This window comes from Parasteatoda tepidariorum, chromosome 5 (genome assembly GCF_043381705.1).
Source record: "Parasteatoda tepidariorum isolate YZ-2023 chromosome 5, CAS_Ptep_4.0, whole genome shotgun sequence".
In the NCBI taxonomy this organism is placed as follows: domain Eukaryota; kingdom Metazoa; phylum Arthropoda; class Arachnida; order Araneae; family Theridiidae; genus Parasteatoda; species Parasteatoda tepidariorum.
The window spans coordinates 960,580-984,315 of NC_092208.1; the positions used below are offsets into that span (position 1 = coordinate 960,580).

At 31.1% G+C, this 23,736-nt stretch overlaps 1 protein-coding gene across 1 annotated transcript; it reads right to left on the reverse strand.

The window, feature by feature from the left end:
* Positions 1-1,963: 1,963 nt before the first annotated feature.
* Positions 1,964-18,637, reverse strand: LOC107452021 (cell adhesion molecule DSCAML1). The gene is made up of 7 exons (XM_071180864.1): positions 18,328-18,637; positions 17,870-17,989; positions 16,026-16,196; positions 7,183-7,464; positions 5,082-5,201; positions 3,059-3,217; positions 1,964-2,010 (listed from the first exon to the last, which is right to left on the reverse strand). The coding sequence occupies exons 1-7, from the start codon at positions 18,635-18,637 to the stop codon at positions 1,964-1,966; spliced, it is 1,209 nt and encodes a 402-aa protein (XP_071036965.1).
* Positions 18,638-23,736: the final 5,099 nt, after the last annotated feature.

Here is a 23,736-nt window from a genome sequence, read left to right on the forward strand (position 1 = left end):
GAAAAACTTTTTAAAACTTGTTAAAATTTCAAAAGTGCATTCCAAGAATAAGAATTATTTTATGCAACTAAATTTCATCTTATACATATATTGATGCCTCGCAGCGGACTGATCGTTAAGACACGGTTCCCAGCAGATCACCGAAGTCACTGGCTGCAGTCAGTGTGCGGGTGGGTGATCACTTGGATTAGTCTGCGTAGGGACCGAGGGTGTGCGGTATAGGTCCTCGTTAAACTGTTCTACCGTAAAGTGCTCGACTTCGCGTGTAGGTCGTCGGGCTACCGATGCGGGGGTGCCATCCCCTCTGCAAAGGATCAAAATTGTGATGGTATGTCTTCGGATCATCCTCAGGGATGCTTCCCAGACCGTCGCCAATTGCCCATTGTGCAGCTCCAGTGCGACGTAAATCAACTGCAACAACAACAACATATATTGATAATATATTTATAAAAATGTTACAAAAAATGTAATTTTCAGAGGTTATACGAATTTCCTATAGTCACTTTTCATTTTTTTAAAAAATAATTCACTATTTTAGTTTATGCAGCAAATTTTAGTAAATGGCAAGAGAACATTGATAAAATACTTATTTTTCGCATTTTGTTTAATCAAATGCATCTCGCAAACGATTACGCCATTAGAATGCTTGTTTTTCACAAGATATTTAATATTTGGAGCTTTGTCCATGTGAACATCAGTCCTTTCAAGTTGAAAATAAAATACTCACATAAGTCATAAATAGTCATAAAATACTCACAAAAGAGTCATAAGATATATTAATGAAATACATGAAGGAGCACTATTAGCCAATAGAAACAAGAATAACACGGTTTTCAGTTTCCGATTCAAGTTTATCATTATAAGTCATCACGAAGATTATATTCAAATATTCTGGAACGACAACATTATTAAGATCCATATATGATATTATTAATCACGTTATGTATTATACTAGAGGGCTGCGCCACCTGCTCGCTAACGCTCGCCAACCCCCGAAAATTGCTAATATGGTTTGCTTCGCTCGCTACTAACTTAGGTACATTGCAAATGCACAAGATTCTGAGAATTTAAAACAATCACTCAAATCCACATAAAAACATTTTTTTTTTAAAGTTACATCTTTTTAGTAAATACTAAGTTATTAAAATAAATTTGAATTAAAATAAATGACATGTAATTCGCTAAGCCTATTAGAAATGTGCTGTAGTATAATTCGTGATATAAATCAAAAATCGTCAAATAAATTCGTAATATGTAAATTCGAGAAAAAAAGCTCTTTCGACAAAATACTAAAATAGAGATCTATCGACAAAGACTACTCACTTCTGCCTAGCTTAATAGTATGAGATTGCCGCAGCTGATGCTCTCTGGTTATTTCAGTTTCCGTTTTTAAAAGTGCTATATGTTGAGCCACCTCAGCTGGATTTGGCATGTGACATTTTTAGCAGCAATCATGGGTCGATTTTCTAGCGTTGCCATTCAGGGCGTTGTAATGAGGCTTTTTTCTGTCGCCGTGTAAGAGAAATATATATATAGCTAATTAATAACATAATATTTGGATCGTAATATTATATATCACAGTGATGAGAACCCAATATTCAAGCAACTTGTCATGGCATCAAAAGATGACGGTATTAAAAAGTGAAAGTGATATTCACACCATAGGAGTTGTTACACACGTTTGGTATTTTCATGTTGATCCACGTGTAATCGATCTTTATAGAGTATTTTTATGAATTATCACACAAAACTAGTGTTTATTTGAAATAAAACAGTAAACATCTTTAGTTAAAAAACAATAATATTAGTTCAACACACTAATGCTAGTACAATTAATGTATTTTATCAGCATCTTGATAACATAACTCATGCGAGTTATGGCCCGATCCTAAACACAGTTTTCATATCGTGATTTGCATCATTCTTTGGATTAAAATTAAATCATGTATCATCGCACATCTTCTCACTCATTCAGTTTTTCTATCTTTTGCATAAAAGGTCTGACTTGGACTACAATAATTCATAAATATAATAAATATTTAAAAAAAATCATTTTAATTAGATGTTTGGTTAAATACTATAGATAAGAAAAATTGAAATGTAGTTAGTTAATAAGGAATGACATTTACATTTATAAAAATACTAAAAAAATATTTCAGTTCTACATGCCGAGATCATAAAATAATAAATATTTTTCCTGGTAATAGCAAACATTATTTTTTACAAACAATTTGGCATGAGCCGCGATGACTCAGGCGATAGAGTGTTCACCTTCCGATGAGGTGAACCAGGTTCAAATCTCAGCAATGGCTGGTCGATAGAACTCCGCATCCGGCTTGCACCGACCACAGTGTTGACTCGAAATATCCTCAGTGCTAGATGGATCACGGGTTAGATTCCCCACGCCATCAGGTGGGTGGTTCTCCCGGTTTTCCTCTCCATGTGATGCAAATGCGGGTTAGTACCATTAGAAAACCGTCCTCTGGGCTGGGTTCAAAATGGCGAGGCTGCGTAGTTGAACATTAAACCCTTCCTTCTCGCTCTCGTGAAAATGACGGGGTGAGGTTTCGCTCTCTATTTTTCGCTCCCGTGATAGTGACGGGCTGCAGTGTTCAGTAGTGACTGGCCAATAAGAATAAAACTAATTCATTCCTTTGGCCCGGAAAACATTTTATTTCTCATTTTACACACCAGATGGCAGTACCAGAATATTCTTAAGGTAAATGCAGATAGTTAGTTTGTTTTAAACTAGATATCAGCATTCATCAAATTCGTAATACAAATACAAAAGTTTAAAAAAATAGGCACTCTTATGACTTGAAAATTAACCGATAGTTAAGGGGTTAATAGTCGTAAACCCAAAAATTGTGTCGGCTGTTCAACGACGGTTGCAAAATAAAATGTAAAATTAAACAATTAGGTAATTGGTTCACATTTCTTTCGTTATACACATATGAATAAATATGCAAATGATGTATAGTAATACAAACCTTATCATATACAAAATGTATATAAAAGCCTTGATTGTTATGAAATGAGGTATCTTTAATGTACATACCAATGACTTTAATGGCGATTGATTTCAAGAGCGGAGATCCTATACCGTTTGAAATGTTGCATCGGTACAATCCTTCATCGGATTTCTCAATCGAAATTAGCAAAAGACTTCCGTTCGGTGAGTGGTTGGATGATGAGGAGATCGGTATGAAATCTGCACCTGTTTTAAAAGAAAGAAAGAAAGAATATTTAAATATCAAAAATGAAATATCTTTCTCAAATTTATTTCAAAATATTATAATGAAAAAAAGTAAAATCAAAATATGAAGCGTTCCCCCCCGTTGAGGACCAGTAAGGCTTCACACTTCTGTGATCAACGGCAACAATATGGATAACATCACGCATCGGCCATTTTACTTCTCCAACAAGCTGGTACCCATCGATGTTGTTGTTGACGTATGCCTGTTTAGGGGTGCGATTGTTCTTGATTTTCCAGTGGCGCCATCTAGGGCCAAGAATTCTTCTTCTGCCACACCATACCTCGCACCCGTTTATAGGGCGGACACAGTCATACATCCATCCATTCATCCACAGATCGTAATTTTTGACCTGAATCAGAGAACGATTAGAACAGTACCCCCAGAGGTATTGATTTGTTATGGGAACATGGAGGACTTTTGGCGACTCGATAGATTGAACGTGCATCAGTCACTTTACTACACGGCCGGCGGGGTTCGAACCCACAAACTCTCGGACAGGAGCCCAGCGCCCTACCGATCAGGCTATCCCGGCCCGTACCCATCGATCTGAAGTAGGATTAACATCAAGCCACCTCCAGAGTTCGAACCATAGTCCTTCATAATCACAGTCCAATGTTTTACTCGCTGATCTATAGTGGATTATGTTAAGAATAATCTTGGAAAAGAAATTGTGGTTCGTGAAGATGATAATTACGTTTGTAAAACTTATCCGTGTAAGTTTCACTACTTTTTTTAACTTTAGGTAAACTAACAAAGTCAACGTATATTAGTAATGTAATGTATAGTGATAATGTAGTTTACCGATGCAAACTTCATCACTATAAATTTCACTATAATAAGTAATTTTTTCTTCTTTTTTTTTATAATATAGTCTAATTTTGGTAATATATGTTTACATACTGAGAGATGTTGTTAGAGTTTGTGTGACACAATAGGGTTAAAATTAATTGGAGTTCTAGTAAAATAAAAACATTCGGAGCTACATGTACGGTACGCAAAATAAAAAACAGTCCACCCTGAAATAATAATCAGTTCACGTTCATACAATCTTAATGGTTCTAGGGGATGACCTCAAATATGTTAAATAATGAATGCAGATGATATTTTAAATTACGAAAACTGACAGAAAAACTTACTTTCTCAGAATAAACATATCCTTTTTTCGATGGATTCGAATTTCTGACCCCCAAAATATAGGAGGTAGCCGCAATCTGAGAAATATAGTCTTAATACTTTGGGTTAGGTGAGCGGTTCAAGTTTGGATACCTTAAAGTAACTTAATAAAATGTCTGCATTAATTAATTAGCCACTTTGTGGTCATCCCAGAGCGCGAAGATCCGATTATTACATCAAAAGTTATCCACGGTGATCCATTTACATTTTTGCTTTCTGTGCAGTGATGTTAGTCCCTCTGAACATAAAGTCCTATGGGAAATGTGCGCGATGTTGTTGACGTATGCCTGTTTAGGTAGAGAGGGTGCGATTGTTCTTGTTTTTTCAGTGGCGCCATCTACGGCCAGGAATTCCAATGTGTGCGATCAACATATTATGTTCTCATTGAAGTTTGTCTATCAGTCAAAATGTCAGTGGCGCCATCTATGGCCGAGAATTAAAATGTGTGCGATCAACATATTATGTTCTCATTGAAGTTTGTCTATCCGTCAAAATGTCAGTGGCGCCATCTATGGCAGCTAATTCAAATGTGTGCGATCAACATATTATGTTCTCACTGAAGTTTGTCTATCAGTCAAAATGACGCATAAAATTACAGAAATATGATGTTTGAAGTCATTATTTTAGTAAATATTTGTTCAGAGACATTACCTTGTTTTCTATACCAGGCTGTTGATGGTTTCGGAGTCCCTTGTCCAGCACAGTCCAGAGATATTGAATTTCCACTCAAGGCATCTACGTCATGGGGTACGTGGACCCAAGAGGGTGGTACTGCACATCAAAAAGAGAAAATAAGTATAAAATGTTTCTGAGATAATAAGCGTAAAATGTCCAGTTTATTTTAACTTTTTTAAATATCAAAAATGCTTATATCTTATATTGTAAATTGTATTTTATTAGGTTTTATACGGTTCCCCGGCCAAATTAGTAGACGCACTATACGATTCTATGTTAAATCTTAATTATCTGGTGATACAGCTTTATTGTTTCAACGCGACTGTTAACGTTAAAGTATCCATTAGTTAAATGAGACGATATATAATATAAATATAGAATATTTATTATATCAGTTAGTGAAGTGTAACTTCTAATGCGATTTCCAACAAGGTTGCGTTAAACGTTTAACGCTACCATGGCAACGAGCCGCCTGTCATCCTTGCAGGAGATTTTAATGTGAATTTCCCGTTACCTGAAACATTATTAACCTTCCTTAAAGACAAATTTGGATTGTAAATTATAAATGGTGGGAAGGATCCAACAGGGGGAACTAAAAATGATGCAGTTTTTGTAAGAAATATTGAAAAAATAGAACATTTCGTTTCTTACTTTAGTAATCATAATCCCATTGTAAATGTTATAGATCTGGATATTTCTCCACTCGAAAATGATAATTGAAAGATGCGTTCCATTGTAAGCAATGTTAATAAAGTTTGTCTTAAAGAAACAATATGATTTCACTAAAAATCAATTTCTACCCCTTCCTATTTTCATTTCCACATTACGAAGTTTCACTTCTTCCGCGCGGAGGGACTCCACGTACTATTTTTTTTTATATTAGTATATGATAATAATTCGACCCAATTATTAAACCCACGGAAGCGCAATAATAATTGTATGTTTTGCTCGAGTTTATAGGCAATACTTTTATATTTAAGCTTACATGTAATGGGTATTTATTCAAGAGATTTTTTTATGATACTTCCTAGTTGTATTTATTTTTACCGTATTGGATGACAATGTTAACCCATTGATATGCGACCATTAACAAGTGCTAACAGTCACATAAAAACAATACAGCTGCATAATATCACCGTATAATTATAATTTTACATAGAATCTTATAGTGCGTCTAATAATTTGGCCAGGTAGTGTATGAGTAGTACCGCCTTCAGACATGGTATTCAACGGAACTACAAAGCATGAATACATTTTAAAAGAGTGAATAATTTTGACGCTTTGTGCTGTAGTTACTGTTAGTTCATGTTCATTAATTCTCTGTCCTTTTTTATAATAAGTTTCAGACAATTTTTTTGTTTTTGTTTTTACACATTTTTCTTTAAAGATAAAGAAATAAAACTCAATGTAAAATACTTTGTTCAAGAACCAAGTTACTATTAGTTCATGTTTATTAATCTACTGTCATTTTTTATAAAAAGTTTTAAATAAATACTTTTTAGATTTTAAAAATTTTTCTTAAGAGGAGAAATAAAACTCAATGTAAAATACTTTGTTCAAAAACCAAGTTACCATTAGTTGATATTCATTAATTTTCTACCATTTTTAATAAAAAGTTTTAAATAAATGTTTTAATGGACTTTATACATTTCTCTTAAAAGAAGAAAAAATTAAACTCAATGTAAAATACTTTGTTCAAGAACCAAGCTACTATTAGTTCATGTTCTTTAATCTACTGTCATTTTTTATAAAATGTTTTGAATAAATACTTTTTAGATTTTTTAAATTTTTCTTAAAAGGAGAAGAAATAAAACTCGATGTAAAATACTTTGTTCAAGAACCAAATAAGAATGACAACTAAGCATTTTCATTTTTAATGCATTGATTAAAAAAAAAGTTAAAAGCTGTAGAAAACAAATTTATTTCAATTTAATTTTTTTAGAGGGAATAAGTTGGTTATCACAGAAAGATACAATCACTTTTTCTACATGCTTTATGGTGCGAGACTTTTTTAAAAGTGTTTTATCGGTATTTTGAGAAAATAGGATCAAAAAGTTCCATGGGGATAAATACATACCTAATACTTCTAGATTTGCTGTGTGACTTGCTGTCATTCCTCTTGCTGAGGCAATGCAAGTGTAATTTCCAGAATCTTCATCTAAAAGAGGGTCTATGATGAGAGTTGAGATGTCTGGGAAAGACCTGATGTCGACATTTTGTCCCTTGGTTAGAGTTTTACCATTTTTCAACCAATTGAAGTTCATTTTCTCTCCAGATGAAGATGTGCATAATGCACTTGCCCTCTCTCTGATTACAGATTCCGGAGGAAAATTAAATGGTTGAATCTTCAGAGAATTGCCTATTTTATTCAATATAAGCCTAATGAGTCTATTTTATTTTTATCAACAAAAAAAAATACAACAAATTCTAGAAAATCAACAATTAATAGATTAAAAATAGCATAATAGGAAATTTTGCAGTATTACAATCATGAAATAATGCATTTATGCCAGAAAATAAATCTGATATTATTCTAAAATGATTATCAGAAAAATAAATTGAGGCTATTGCAAAGGCGAATTATAAAATCCGAAAATTAAGTACTTAAGAAAGTGAAAGTTTAATAATTTTAAAAAAGCTAAGTGTCTTCAAAGAATTGCTTATTTTATTCAATATACGCCAAATGAGTCTATTTGGTTTTTATCAAAAGAAATTACGAATATCCAAATTACAGAAAATCCACAGTTAACAGAATAAAAACGTAATAAGAAGAAATTTTGCAGTATAACAATTTTAAAAAAATAATGCGTTAATGACAGAGTATAATTCCGATATAAAAATTTATTCTAAAATGATTATTACAAAAGAAGATTGAGGCTATTATAATGTTAAATCACAGAATCATAAAATTAAATGTTCAACAGAGTTAACGCCATACTGGGGAAGAAAACTTTCCACACAAATTCTTCTTATCTTTCATAACTAATTTAACTTTTAAAAGTGTAGAAAAAAGTGAGTAAATCTAGACATGAAGTTTTAAATACTGAAAAGAAAATTTTGCAACTAAAAATAAATTATGAGATGATAGCCTAGTATTACGCAACGGAGAATTCTCATAATTTGTTTGCATTTGAATATTTTGAAATATTTTTTTTTTTGGCAATTTCATGATTTAATCTAAACTTGATTTTTCTTTCTTTTAAATTAGTAATGAAGGACAAAAGGCGTCCTCTTAATAATTTTAGTCTTTAGGAAGAGAAAAACCGATCTAAAATAGGAACAAAAAATGAAAACGAAAATAATTAAATCGCTATCTTTGCAGCCAGAGAACTTGTTTTAAAATATACTTTCGAGCTCCTATATCAGCTATTTCTTAAATTTAAAATGTTTTTACTTTCAATAATTTTTTAATAAAGTACTCAAAAAATTTATGCGTAAAAGTCATTTCTTTTTCCGGTTTTATTAAATTTCTCATTTTATTTTAATCATTATTCTTTGATTTTCAAAATTTTTTTGAGTAAAACTTTGATAAGATTATTAGTAGAAGTCGATGTATGGAATTCACATGCAGGAAAGAGAAAGTGAAAAAAAAAAACACTCAATAATGAATTGATCTTTCTGAAAGCAATGATTAAAATAAAAAAATGACACTCAATAGTTTGATTATGAAAAAGATCTCGAAAATAGTTCTCATGGTGTGGTAAATCTTAGTTAAATATCTAAAAATTAATTTAATCTAAATTTTAAAAAAAATGAAATCCTCTACGCTTTATTTAAATTCATAACAAAAGATATGAAATAGTATCTTGATACTTAGATGCAAGTATCTTGATACATTTATTGATGCATTTATTTGAAATAGTATCTAGACGCATTTATCTAATTTGATACAGTATCTTGATCCATTTACTTGAAATTATTTTATGAAAGAATATAAAGTAGTTTAAAATGGAGGATGACACAGCGCTACATAAAACATGAATTATAGTTTGAATTAGCATTTTTCCTAATGCTAATTCCAAAAGTATTCAAAAATTCGAAACAAAAATATCGAATGTTAAAACCGATTTAAAGATGTAAAATATCGCCGATTAAAATAACATGCATTAATGAGAGAGAAGTATATCTGACAATCCGAACATAATCTGTAGTTAATAAACGTCAATGATTTTTGGAAAATTTCATTCAAAATATAAATACAAATCATTCAAAATGTTCTAATCAATAAATTAATTATTCCTCAACTAAAAGTATAGAAAAAATTGTTGTGAAAGTAATTTATTGTAGACATAAGAATAATTAAAAAAGAAATGCAATACTTACACAAAACGAATCTCTGAGTGAAGCTTCCCATAAATATGAATAGATAGATCCTTATTAGAAAACATTTTGCATTAGGGTAACACATTACTTGAAAGATCAGTTGAATACTTTGTAATGAAGATGCAATAAATCGCGAATATTCAATAAACGCTTTGCTTTATTCCAAGGGCGGCATATAGCGAGAGCTAAACATTGATTCACAGCGCCATCAGTGTTTCAATTCTTGAACTAAAATGTGCAATTTTTGTATTTACAGTTAAATAAAAAATTTTCCAAAATAAGAAACATGTATCATTTTTTACAAGTTTTTAAGAGATGTTCAATGTAAGTTCTGAAATAAATTAATATTTTTTCCTTCAATTTTTAATTTTTTGACAAAAATATTTTTTAAGAGATTTACGTATTCAATGATAACATTCAGAGAATAATTGTAAATAATTTTCATACAAAATACGCTAAATAAAAATTAAAGAAATTTTGATTTTATCAACTTGACAGCTAATTTGATCTATAATTACTTTTTTGTAAGTTTGAAAATTGAGAGGGGAATTAAAAGAATTCAAAACCTTGATTGGTGTTATATAGATATAAATGAAAGCCTAATTTTATTTCTTCAAATGTAATTGTTCGATTATTACATTATTACAATATTTCGATTATTACAATCGATGTAACATTCGATTATTATTATAGCTTTGAAAACTGTCAAACAAATCTTACAAAATTATTTCATTCTTTCATATAATTCATTTTTTCATAGTCTTAAATAATAAACGTCTCAGATGTTAAAAAAACTAATTAACTAAAATTTGTCTTAATTATTTAAATCAATCGAAATTGTTTCGAAGTAATATAAATATTTTCCACAAACAGATTTAATAAAACTTTCATGACATCATTATTAAATTGAAAATGTTGAATACAGTTTAAAACACTTGAAATTTTTTTTTAAAATAACTACAGCGAAATAAAAAGTAATTCTAAAATATAAAAATGTATAGAAGTATTTAAAAAAATAGATAAAAGTACATAAACATTTCTTTTTTATTACATTTAATATACCTCTGTGGCAGGCCCGTAGCCAGGGGGGGGGACCGTCGGGACAATTCCCCCACCCCCTCGAAATTCTGGGATTCAAACTTTTTAGTCTTTCTTTGAGCCTCTCAGTAAAAAGAAAAACAAAAACTGTCGTTTCAAACCTTTTATTAACTAACTTTATTAAGCATATTTCGGTATATTCTGGTTTGTCCCAAAGAAAGCAATCGAAAAATTTTCTTCAAATCCCCATCGCATGTCTTTGTAAACTTTGTTTACAAATTGATTATAATTATTATGTAATATTAATTGAAAAATAAGTATCATGTAATATATTTTAACTACTAATTTAACTTTTGCAAACAACAGAATAAACAATATTTGTTGCAATGTTTTTCCCCTTCTTTGCATGTCTGTGAAACTGTCCTTGCTTCTTACCATATCCCCCCACCCCCGAAAAAATATCCTGACTACGGCCTTGCTGTGTGGTATTGCATAATACAAAAAATGTACCAAATGAGAATGTATGAATATACAAACAAATGAAAAACAAAAGAGTGAATATACGAACGCAAGACAAGATATTCTGAAGATTACGCACATAATTAACGGGCTCATTTTAACCTCAAGCCGCATACTTTACTGTTCTATTAGAGCTTACTTTAAGTTGTACCAATTTATTATTTCAAAAATCTTTGCTCAGTAATTCCAGACAAGTTGGAATAAATAAATTTCAATAATCAATTTGAAATTATTACAATCCGTGACTCCAAATTCACTATGAAGTAATAAACAAAATACGAAGAAAATTACGAGTCTGTAATTGTAAAAAGAAAAAAAAATTAAAAGACAATTGCGCTATATTTAAACAGTGACAATTGCAACTTATAAAGTGCATGCTAAATTACGCTTTGAAAATTTAATAAATAATAAATAAAAAAAATAGCTTAATCAATACTCCACATTTCTTTTACAGTAAAAATCCTTCAATAATCGTAAAAAATGCTTGACCTTTACGCTTAGCAATGTAATAAAATATACAAATAATGTAATTATATCCACTCTTTTAAAATTCTTTTATTTTAGAAGTACAAAATAATTTTCTTTTTTACTTACCAATAACTTTGACCGAAACTGTCTTTTAGAGCAGTGTTTCCCAAAGTGTGGTACGCGTAGCCCCAGGGGTACGGGAACAGTTTAGCTGGGGTACGCGTTCTTAGGTGAAATGTCTTGCAACAAACGAATATTTTAAAATTTCTTATTTAAAAACAAAGCTAGCCATGAAAATTTACCATTGCGTATTTTTCTATTGGCTATTTTTTGCAGAGTTAACAGTTAATAATGAGTGGTGTCCACAGCCAGTTGGGATTTTTAACTTTATTCTAAATAAACATATTTTTTAAAAAAATAGATTCATTTTTTATTAGTGGTACACAGTGTTACGAAAAGGGTACACAAAAGTCATGGGGAACACTGTTTTGGAGTGATGAACCTATATTGTTACTTTGTATTACCGTTTGTAGAGGCTGATTTTTCAATTGAATTGAACACAAGACTTAAATTAATTGCCGTACTGATGTGGTTTGAAGCTGTAATAGGATCCATCTACACTGGTGGACAAAATTAAGAGATGGGAGACATTTTCCCAAATATCTAAAAAAATACTGAATATAAATAAAGGAAATTTGGTATGGCTTATTCCATGATAATAAAGTATGCAAAACAAAAATGAAAGTGCCATTCACTGGCAAGACCTATTGCCAATAAATTTAATGTAGTCTGAACTTAAGGATAAAAGATGACAATAAAAGTGAGGCTTGTACAGTGTGTGTTGCCTCTAGTATGGTGCATGGTCACCCCTGACAGACAGACAGCATGCACAACTAGTATGCATGCTGTTAATAAGGGAGTTACGGAGGACTTGTGGAAGATCCTCCCATTCTTCCACCAGAGCAATTTTTAACTCCTGAATGGTTCTGGGGGGAGGTTGGCGCATCGCAATAGCTCTCCCAAGAGCATCCCAAGAATGTTCAATAGGATTCAGGTCAGGGGATTTGGCTGGCCAATCCATTCGTTGAATATCCTCGCTTTCCAGATATTCATCAACCATGAGAGCCCTATGTGGTCGCGCATTGTTGTCCATAAAGATGAACACAGGGCCAACAGCGCCCCTGAAAAGACGCACATAGGGCTCTAGGACCTCTTGCCTGTATCTCTGGGCATTTACGGAACCATTGTCAAACACATGGAGCGGTGTGCGGGTATCTTGCATGTGCGAAAATGCTTTCCATCTCTTAATTTTGTCCACTAGTGTAGTTTTAAAAGTCAACATATTTTATAAATGTTCATTCATAATATAAGACCAGTCGCCATTAGTGATCACCTTATGGTATAACTAAGAACAGAGAGTGTTTAAAAAAAATCATTATCTGAGTTATGTATGCATAACTCAAGCAATTTTTTAGTAAATTTTCAACGCTTTCACTCGTGTTAATAAATAAGTCAGATCATAATAAAGTGATTAGAATAAACAGTGAGCTTTAAAAGTCTAACTGCTATGCGTCAAAAAGATTTCTAATCTAGAACAAGCATGCCTTCACTGAAGAAAAATACCGAAGTTCAGACAATTCACGCAGCACTATGTACGTTCAGACAATTCACGTAGCACTGCGTACGTTCAGATAATTCACGCAACATTACGTACGTTCAGACAATTCACGTAGCACTGCGTACGTTCAGATAATTAACGCAGCACTACGTACGTTCAGACAATTCACGTAGCACTGCGTAAGCTCAGACAAGTCACGTAGCACTGCGTACTTTCAGACAATTCACGTAGCACTACGTACTTTCAGACAAGTCACGTAGCCGAACGTTGCACTTAAAAGTATTTAGTTCAAAATTTTTACAGTAGTCAATGCTAAAAAAATTTTGAACTAAATATTCTTAAGTGCTACTTACGGCTATGCATATAGGAAAAGACTTTTCAGTTTTCCGACAGAAAAAGTAATATCAGAGAAAAACAATACATTTTTGTTAACAAAATTAGAAGACATGAATGCACAAATTTAAGCTACATACAGTCTCCGGGATCAATCTAGAGTTTCTTAATTTCAGGAATGACAAGTAATTTAGCATTAACAATAAAGTCAAGAGTACAAATCGTATAACCTACACTATACAGCAAAAGATTTACCCCTCAGAAGAAAAAATAGAAAAATATAGCGTTGTAAAATATCTATCTGTATTATTGCACACGCAATATTAAAAGAATGATGGCGGAAGCAGTAACGTAAATCAACAAATAGAACAGAAAAGTTTTAAATCTTTAAAGTTTGAAATGAGTCACACCATCGGGTTGAAAATAATCACGAAAAGTGTTGCATCCATTAAAGAGAGTATTTTTATAATCAAACTTAATGATCCCAACAACAATAACTTTCGTTACATAAAAAGGATACGGCAATAACTAGAACTAGTGGGCTGCGCCCCCTGCTCGCTAACGCTCGCCAACCCCCGAAAATTGCTACGCAATTTTATATGGTTTGCTTCGCTCGCTACTAACTTAGGCACAAATTCTAAGAATTCAAAACAATCATTCAAATCCATATAACAACTTTTTTTTTAAAAATTACATCTTTTTAGTAAATACTAAGTCATTAAAATAAATTTGAATTCAAATAAATGACATGTAATTCGTTAAACCTATTAGAAATGTGCTATAGTATAAAATCTTAAGATAAAATTTCTAAAACTGATATCTCTTTAAAAAGGCTAAAATTTTGAATATAATTAGGTCTATTAAAAATTGAAATAAGTGAATTGCAATGGGAAAACCGGCATAAAAAAATAAATTCTAGTAAAACAAATAAATTCGTGATATAAATCAAAAATCGTCAAATAAATTCATAATATATAAATTCGTGAAAAAAAGACAAAATACTAAATACTAAATACTATTTCGACAAAATACTGAAATAGAGATCTATCGACAAAAACTACTCACCTTTGCCTAGCTTATGCTCTCTCTGGTTATTTCAGTTTCCGTTTTTAAAAGCGCTATATGTTGAGCCATCTCAGCTAGATCTGGCATATGGCATTTTTAGCGGCAATCATGGGTCGATTTTCTAGCGTTGCTATTCGGGGAGTTGTAATGAGGCTTTTTTTTTGTCGCCGTGTAAGAGAAATATATATAGAGATAATATGTAACGAAAACTTTAAAAACAAATTTTAAATAAAGCGGTTAATGAACTCAATATAACATCGTTTTGCAAGTTATAATCAGGATAGAAAAAAGTAATTGCTCTCTTTATTTTAAATGTTTCCTAAGCAGCAGGTTATCTGCTGCAGAAATCATCTAGAACTGCAGATTTTTTATTTTTTTTTCCGCTTTGATTTTACTTGTAATTTTAAGAAGCGAACAAACAAATAAGGAAAAACTGCAGAGACTCCATTTTAAAACACCTCTAAATTTGTTTTGAAAAAAAAAATTAAAAGCTGAATTAAGAGGGCAAAGAAGTAAAGATTTTTTTTTGTTACTTAGTTAAAGATTTGACTCTGCATGAATTTCTTCCAAGTTTTTAGCATCATTGCATAGAATTCAACTAACATAATGTTAAATTAAATATCTAAACAGCATAAAGTATAATTTTTAGGTCTCTCAGTGGACTGGCTGCAAAGCCACGGTTCCTGGCAGATCACCGAAGTCAAGCATCACTGGCTGTGGTCACTAAGCGGGTGGTTGACCACTTTGATCAGTCTGCATGGAGACCAAGGGTGTGCGGTATTGATCATCGTTAAATTGTTCTACACACCCTCTGCAGAAGATCAAAATTGCGATGTCACATGGTTGGATCATCCTCAGGGATATTTCCCAGACCGTCGCCAATAGCCCATTAGTGCAGCTCTAGTTTGCCTTAAATGAAGTACTTACTTACCTACTCTTATAATATTTAGAATCTTACATTTACCAAATTTTGTAAATACATGTGTTAGATTAAGCTGAATTTGTACAGTCTTAATTAACTGTCAGACTGCACAGAGAAATTTAGATTTTTGCTGCAGGTTTACTTCATAAATTTTGTTATCGGACTAGATGGTTGAAATATGCTTTGCAGTTTAGAGTGCTACTTTTTATAAGATAAACAAAAACAATAAGCGAATTTCAGTTGTCATTATCGTAATAGAATACAGATTAAAATGAATTATATGACAAAAAATATATAATATATACTAAGTTAACTTGAATACCAACAACTAGTAACAAGCCACTTTATTATTGTATTTACGTTACGATAAAACTACTTGCAAACTATACACAGCATATAATAGCACGTCATTATAAACAGTCAAAATAAAATTATGCAAACATGTCTGATTAATACATATTTTTTAAAAAAAAATATTGACAAATATTCATAATTTACTCATGTTCACACTTCTTTCAGAATGCTTTTACGTATACATAAAAAAATGCTAGTTATTACAAATTATCATAGTACACAACTGTGCAGATAATAACAAATGGCGACTGCGTGTTTAGAGCACTATCTTTTTACATACCTATAACTTTGACTGCAACTGTCTTAAGAAGAGGTGATCCAATATTGTTTGAAACATTGCATTTGTAAAGTCCTTCATCTGTTTTTTGGATTGAAACTAATATAAGAGTCCCATTGGTCAATGCATTTAAGTGATTCGAGACCCTTATAGGTCTAAACTCTGTCTGGTCACCTAGTTAAATAAATGAATAAATCAATACTCGTGAACACCTCCATCTAAAGCTAATATCAGTTTTTTTTTAGTTTTTAAAATCACTTTCATGTACATAAAGATATTACCTATGTTAATGTGCTAAAATGATTAGAACTTCTTGTGCGAAAATTTATAGAGCTAAGTGTTAAAGGAATATTTGTTGGTTGGTTGGTGTCGTATCCTCAATTGAATCATATCTCATGGTGTGCTTGAATATTCTTTACTATCTCTATGGCATTAAATGAATATAAATCTTCTTCTGTAGGGTAGTTGAAGAGGTGAAGGCGTTCAGGCCAGTTAAAAACATGATATGGTGTGAGTTCCACATTAAGACAGTTGCCACAGTTTTGACATTTTCTAGTCCCCTCTGCAGAGATTTTCATGTTTTTATGATGTTTTGTTCTTAGTCTGATGAGAGTGGTGGCTGTCTTCCTGTCGATGTCAGGATTAGTTGGAAATGTTTGTATTTTCATTATTTGTACTTTCAGTTTTTGCTGTATCTAACTTGAATGGTAAATATTGCTAAGATTAGCGCAATAAAAAGATAAGCGACATTTTTCAAAAGTAAATATTTTCACACCAAACTGCCCTTTGGTATTCTTTTCTATTAGTGGCATTACAAGTCTTCGGAATTTCAACAAAATAACAGTACAATGCATAGAAACAAGCCTGGTAAAGAAATGGTGGTGTTCTTCATCAAAAATGCTCTTAAGAAACTTAAATGCTCTTTTTTCAAAATGATACATCGAATTCTCAAATAAGTCTATAGACAGTCTTATTCGGCAAATTGACATATTTTGCCTTCTTGCTAATCTCGAAATTTGTCTATCAGTTTATACAATCAGTTTTGGGTCTCTGTTCTTCAACACTTGTGATAAACACCTCACTTCAATCAATCTAAAATACTAAAAATTTCAGAAAGATTCATTTTGCCGATTTTAATTTATAATTTTTCTCTTTGCGAATTTCGAGATTTCGACACTGTTGGAGCTCTTGGTTAGAAATAATCTGCCTGTCTTCACGCTTGGGAGGAAATATGAGAAATACCAACCAATCTCTCAGTTCTTAAAAATTTCATAAATTGCTTAAAATTTTTGAAGTAGTTATTTTGAACAAAATTTTAAGAAATCACAAACTATTTTATTAACGAAACTATTAATAAAATTTTAGTTAACGAATATTTTAGGATAACATTATATTTCAGTGAGAGTCATTACGCCACACATTTTTCAATATTTATCGAAATTTTGCTGAGTGTTTAAATGTTTGAGACAGACCGTATTCTTATTACTAAGAAAATATTTTTGTCTGTTAGTGTAACAGGTTGCACAATTGTTCTATTGGCATTCTTCTTAGGTGAAAACACTAATCGTCAAAAAATTAATTATAAGAGCATAACACAACCAATCTATGCAAGTTCGTTTTTTTTTAAGCAATTGTTCTTTATAAATAAAATTTGCTTTTAAACTTAACATACACAAATTTATTTCAATTGAGTTATAATATTTTAAATACATTTGCAAACTTTATAAATTAAAGAAAAAAACTGAAATTATATACTTGGTTTTCAAGGCATTTGTAGTATAAAACTAAAATAATCTCTTTTAATGTAGCGACAAGAAGTGGATATTGCGTCAAATAAAGATTATTACCTTGTTTTCTATACCATGTAGTCAAAGGTTTAGGGGTTCCTTGACCACTACAATCTAGGAAAACCGTGTCTCCACTCAAGGCATCGACGTCACGTGGCACGTGTACCCAAGATGGTGGGACTGCAATTGGAAATATATATCGATAAGTATGTATTTTTAAACTGAAAGATATATATATATATATATATATATATATCTTAATTATGCAAAATGCAGTCATTTTTATAAAGTATTTTTGAAGATGGCAACGAATATAGAATTTGGATGCGAAAAGACAGCTCAACGTCATTTTATCAATCTCTCTTTTGGCAGCAAATTAAAATAAAAAGAGTTCGATCGCCATGACGTGAACAGTTTAAATTATTCCGAGGGATTTATAGATCTCGCTTGTAAACGAGAAATAAAAGCATTCTCAACGTATTCACTATAATGCAGCACAGAACTTAAAGGTTTATTACCTAAGACTTCTAGATTTGCTGTATGGCTGGTTTTCATTCCACGTGCGGTGACGATGCAGGTGTAATTCCCGGAATCTTCTTCAGTTAATGGATCAATGACGAGAGCTGAGAGATCTGGGAAGGACCTGATGTCTATATTTTTTCCCTTGGTTAATCTCTTCCCGTTTTTCAACCAACTGAAACTCATTTTTTCTCCAAATGATGACGTGCATGTGGCACTCGCCCTCTCTCTTATTACAGATTCTGGAGGAAAAGTGAATGGTTGGATCTTCAGAGAATTACCTGTTGTATAGAGAATGTTGGAATTCATTTATTAGCAACAAAATATTAAATTTATTCATTTAGAGCGAAAGTATAAACAGTTCCTGGCCAAACTATTAGACACACTCTAAGAATCTATGTAAAATCTCAATTTTTAAGTGATACCATACATTATCATTGTTTTCACGTGTCTGAAACCGGATTGCACTTGTTTAGCTTGTGTATCTGTTACGGTGAAACACCGAAATCTGGAGAATGTCGACATTCACCGGTGAATGGCAACATTCACGTAGTCGCTTGGTGTATGTCCGAAATATTTGCTAAATACCCTTATTTCTGACTCTCACCGGTGAAGGTCAACAATCACATAGTCGCTTTGGTGAATGTCCGAAATATTTGTTATATCCAATTTGATATAAATTTATTCGTTAATATTATTATATTTATTTCATATATTTATAGTTATTCTATATTTTAATACTTACTGACGATAGATTAGAAGAAACAACAGTGTTTGGAGTATCGGGCAAATATATACCGGGCAATGGCACTTGACCTTAAATAAACATCAGTGTTGGGTATACCGGTCAAATGTATACCGGGCAATGGCACTTAACTTTAAAAAAACATCAGTGTAGGGCAGGGGGGGCGAACCTTTATAGAACAACGTGCCCTTTTTTCTAAAAAATTGTTTGATTAGGTCATAGGCGTGCCGTCAAATAACTTTGACTTCGTGATTATTGGGAAAATAATAATACTAAATACTATCAACTCAAAACTCTTTATTTACTACGAAAAATAATAAATTTTGCAATGTCTCAGTTATACGCGTAATTCAACTTAAAGTAACACCAGTGTTACTTCTGTTGCTGCAGATTAGATGACAAATAACTTATATTAGGTTGTAAGATGTTAGTTTGAGCAGGTCTGTTAATTTTTTTGCTACTTATTTATTGTTAGCTTGTTTAATAGGGTTATTAATTGTTTTTTTAGCATTAATTGTTAATTTTTTAGCATTAATTGTTAATTTTTTATTAATAATTGTTTATTATTTTGTGTGTTTTTTGTGAATTTTAATTTAATTGTTACATATGCTTCATAGTGTAATAACATTTGTGTAATAACAATTCATAGTGTAATAACAATTGTGATCGGTGGAGTGCCCAAAATATTGTGTCGCGTGCCATAAATGGCACGCGTGCCATTGGTTCGCCATCCCTGCTCTAGGGTAAACCGGGCAGTGGCACTTGACCTTACAAAAACATCAGTGTTGGGTATACCGGGCAAATGTATACCGGGCAGTGGCACTTAACCTTAAAAAAACGTCAGTGTAGGGTTAAAATATCGAATAAATGTAATTATATACACGAATAAATTCATATCAAATCGAATGTAATAAATATTTCGGACATTCACCAAAGCATATCTGTGATTGTCGACATACACCGGTGAGGGTCCGAATGTACAAGAATGTAATGAAATCTTTCACCGACGTATTTGGTGTTTGTCGACATTCACCGGTGAAAGTCAACAACCACCGATTTCGGACGTGACATATCCAATGGTTAAATTGGGCAACATATAATATAAATGAGACGATATAGAATATTTATTACATCATAATTAGTATAGTATAATAAATGAACCAAATGTTTAGAGGCACTGTAGTGTTCTTATGCTATACTTTGATATTTAAACGAGCATGTGATTTTATGCATGACTTACCATTTGTATCTATTTTTAACGTATTGCGTTACAATATTATCCAATTGATGTAAACAAATCGGTGTCAGTCGCGTAAAAAACTGTATAATTAAGATTTTACATCGAATCTTCAGAGTGCGTCCAATAATGTATTCTAACAGTTAAATGAAACACAGGACGTTTAAGACAAGCAATTTTTGTTCAATCATTTTCAAATTTTTACAGAACATTGATAGTTAAAATCTTGTGAACAAATTTTTTTTTAAAAAAATTAGCTTTGAAAGTATAGTTAGTATGGTTTTTAATTATTGGTTATTAAAAAGCTCCNTACCCCAATACGTTGTTTTAGTTAGTATGGTTTTTTACTATTGATTATTAAAAAGCTCCTTTGCGAACGAATTTTAATGTTTTTAAGCTAAATTTTTTCCCCAATACGTTGTTTATAGGCATTCAGTTGAATTTACGTGGTTATGGTTACCGTATAAAAATATATCGTAACTTGGCATTAAATTATTATTTTGTCGAGAAAAATTTCTTCAAGTATCATGCTTCAATTATATTTGTTCAGTTATGAAATAAATAAATTAAGATAGATAATCAAATACATTTAGAATTAAGCAAAGCTCATTGGCAAATTTTTTTTAATAACAATGAAACAAAAACTGGTCTTCAAGGAACTTTTTTAAGTTGTGAGAATTGTGAAAAATTCCACTACGAGGAAAAACAACTTTGTCAACGAAAACTCCATATTTAGGCATGAACCTTTATAAATTCGCAATCTTATAACTCTGTAAAAAAAACCTCAGATTTAAACATGCTTTGTTGCCTATTACGTAGTAAAATTTAAATTTTTTGAAAGATTTTTTTTCATTTTGATTGTATAGTGTCCCCTTAATGGAAAAAATAGTTCTGATAATGCAAATGTCAAACCTATTTGAATATTAAATCTAATCAAAGATGAATACATAAAATGCTAATGTGTTTACAACCTCTTTGAACAATCTTTCAAAGTCATTAAAAAATTTGATAAAAGAAATAACACATTCTTTCCTCCCATATTTTATCAAATTTTAAGTAGGGTAAACTAACCAGTGAAGAAACACTTAAGCTTCGCTTGCCTTTTAAAAAATCATATTAATTTCAAAATTCGTAATTTTAGTTAAATGATATTGTCAACATATTTGTTACTAATTGCAAATTATGTAAAAAAATTGTAGAGAACTTACATAATATTGTCATACTTCATAATATTGCCTACTTCATCATATTTACCATTATTTAGGACATTTTACTAAAAAAAAATTGTTTCTTAAAATCAAAATTTTTTTAAAATCATATATCACGTTATTAATTAGAAATATTTTTACAAATGTTTTCAAGGAAGTCATTATTTTTGCGACATTCAGTAAATGTAATTATCACAATTAAAATTTAGCAGAACCTGAACTGTAAATATAACAATGTATTTCAAAATACCACACATATAATTTAAAAAAAATATTTTAGATAAATAATGTAAATAGACATTAATTCATGTAAAAACTGTTATTTAATAAAATACTTGTGCCTAGAACTTAATATTTGGCATTAATTTAAAATATTTATTAAACTTTATAAATGATGTTTAGGTAAATATATATATAAGTACAGAATATAACAAAATAGTACTTACTTGCTGTAGTTCTTGGAAGGACGCATACGATGAATAAATAAAACAAAATACTTCTCATAAAACGGTCTTTCACTTTAAAGAAAAACATCTTTTTTTTTTTAAATACGAAATGGTGACTTAAATAACAAATATAATTAACGCAAAATGTCCAATCTGAAGCAGAAATTAAAGAGTAAACGCTTTACTTGTAAAGCAATGGCGATAAATAGTATTCCATTGAAACGCTTGAAATCGTCTAACAGCGCCATCAGTGTTTCAATTTGTGAACTAAAGTTTAAAAAAAAAATTTTTTTTATACAATCTATTTCTTTTTTATGTATCATATAATTCTTTCAGTAACAAATACTTTTCATGCTATTTTTTATTATCTAAGTGTCAATCTATGAAGTATGATTGTGAATAAATATTCAGACCAATTATAATTGTATTGACTTATTATAATTGTTTGCACAATTACAGTCAAACTTCGTTATCTCGAACTTGAAGGGAGAGGGGAAAAAATTCGAGATACCGAAAATTCGAATTATCGAAAATCGCATGTTATCGATGGTAGAATAAGGAAAAGTGCTCTTTACATACCTTATTTAATATTCCATATTTATTCTAAAATCACTTTTTACACTTAAAAAGATACAATAGTTGTTTGCTTTAGAGATGTGTAAGAAAGTTTGTCTATAACACTTTCTAAGTGGACTAGAGCTTTTAATGTCTCCTCTGACATATTCAGCTGCCTCTCAATAAATCTCCTTACAGTGTCCACTGCAGAAAGCGTTTGTTTGAGAATTGATTATGATTACGAGAATTGGCTTTTTATTCTTAAATTTTTTTTTGAATATTTTTTTTTCTTTCATAAAACAAATCTACACTATTTATGGAAAAAAAATTAAAGTTTTCGAGGGATTAGAAAAAACAAATCCGAGAAATCAAGGTTTTCTTAACATTGAATGTATAGGAAATTTGAAGGGATTTTTTTTTTCGAGATATCGAAAAATTCGTGAAATCGAGATTCGACTTAGCGAGGTTCGACTGTATAATAAGGCAAAATGTTTTGTAATATTACTTTTTTTTAGATATTTTAGAAGAATATAAGCGTAATAGGAAAAAAAATTAGTTTAAGAAATAGAAATAATTATATATATAATCATACATTTTTACATTTTTTTAAGAACTAATCTTGTTCATAAAAGCAATGATGAATAGAAGAATCTTTTTAACAAAGATGATGCAGATGTATTGTAAAATGAATTCTATTTCAATTTTATAAAATTGGTATTTCTGCTACATACTGTTATCATCACGTATTAGAATGTAACACTTCAGTGTGAAACGATGAAAACACATACAATACTGTAACACAGCATTGTTTTTAATGAAAGAGACAAATATATACAAAGGCGTGTCGGTCAGTATATATTAATTATTTATCTCAGCTTTTGTCTATTTGTACTTAAAGCTTTAAAAATATATACATAAATGTTTTAAAAGATGCATGTAGAGTCGTGGTGGCTCAGGGGATAGAACCTTCCAATGAGGTAAACGGGAACGAATCACAGCGATGGATGTTCGATACGAATTTCCCTCCATGCTGGTGTAAAATATACTTAGTGGTAGACGAAACAGGGGTTAGAGTCCCCTTGTGGTCAGGCTAACCATGGAAGAGTTTCGTGATTTTCCTCTTCATGTAACGCAAATGCGAGTTAGTTCCATCAAGAAGTCCTCCACGAAGGCAAGATTTTTTCAACGGCAACGTCAGAAATTTTCTAAGTACCGAA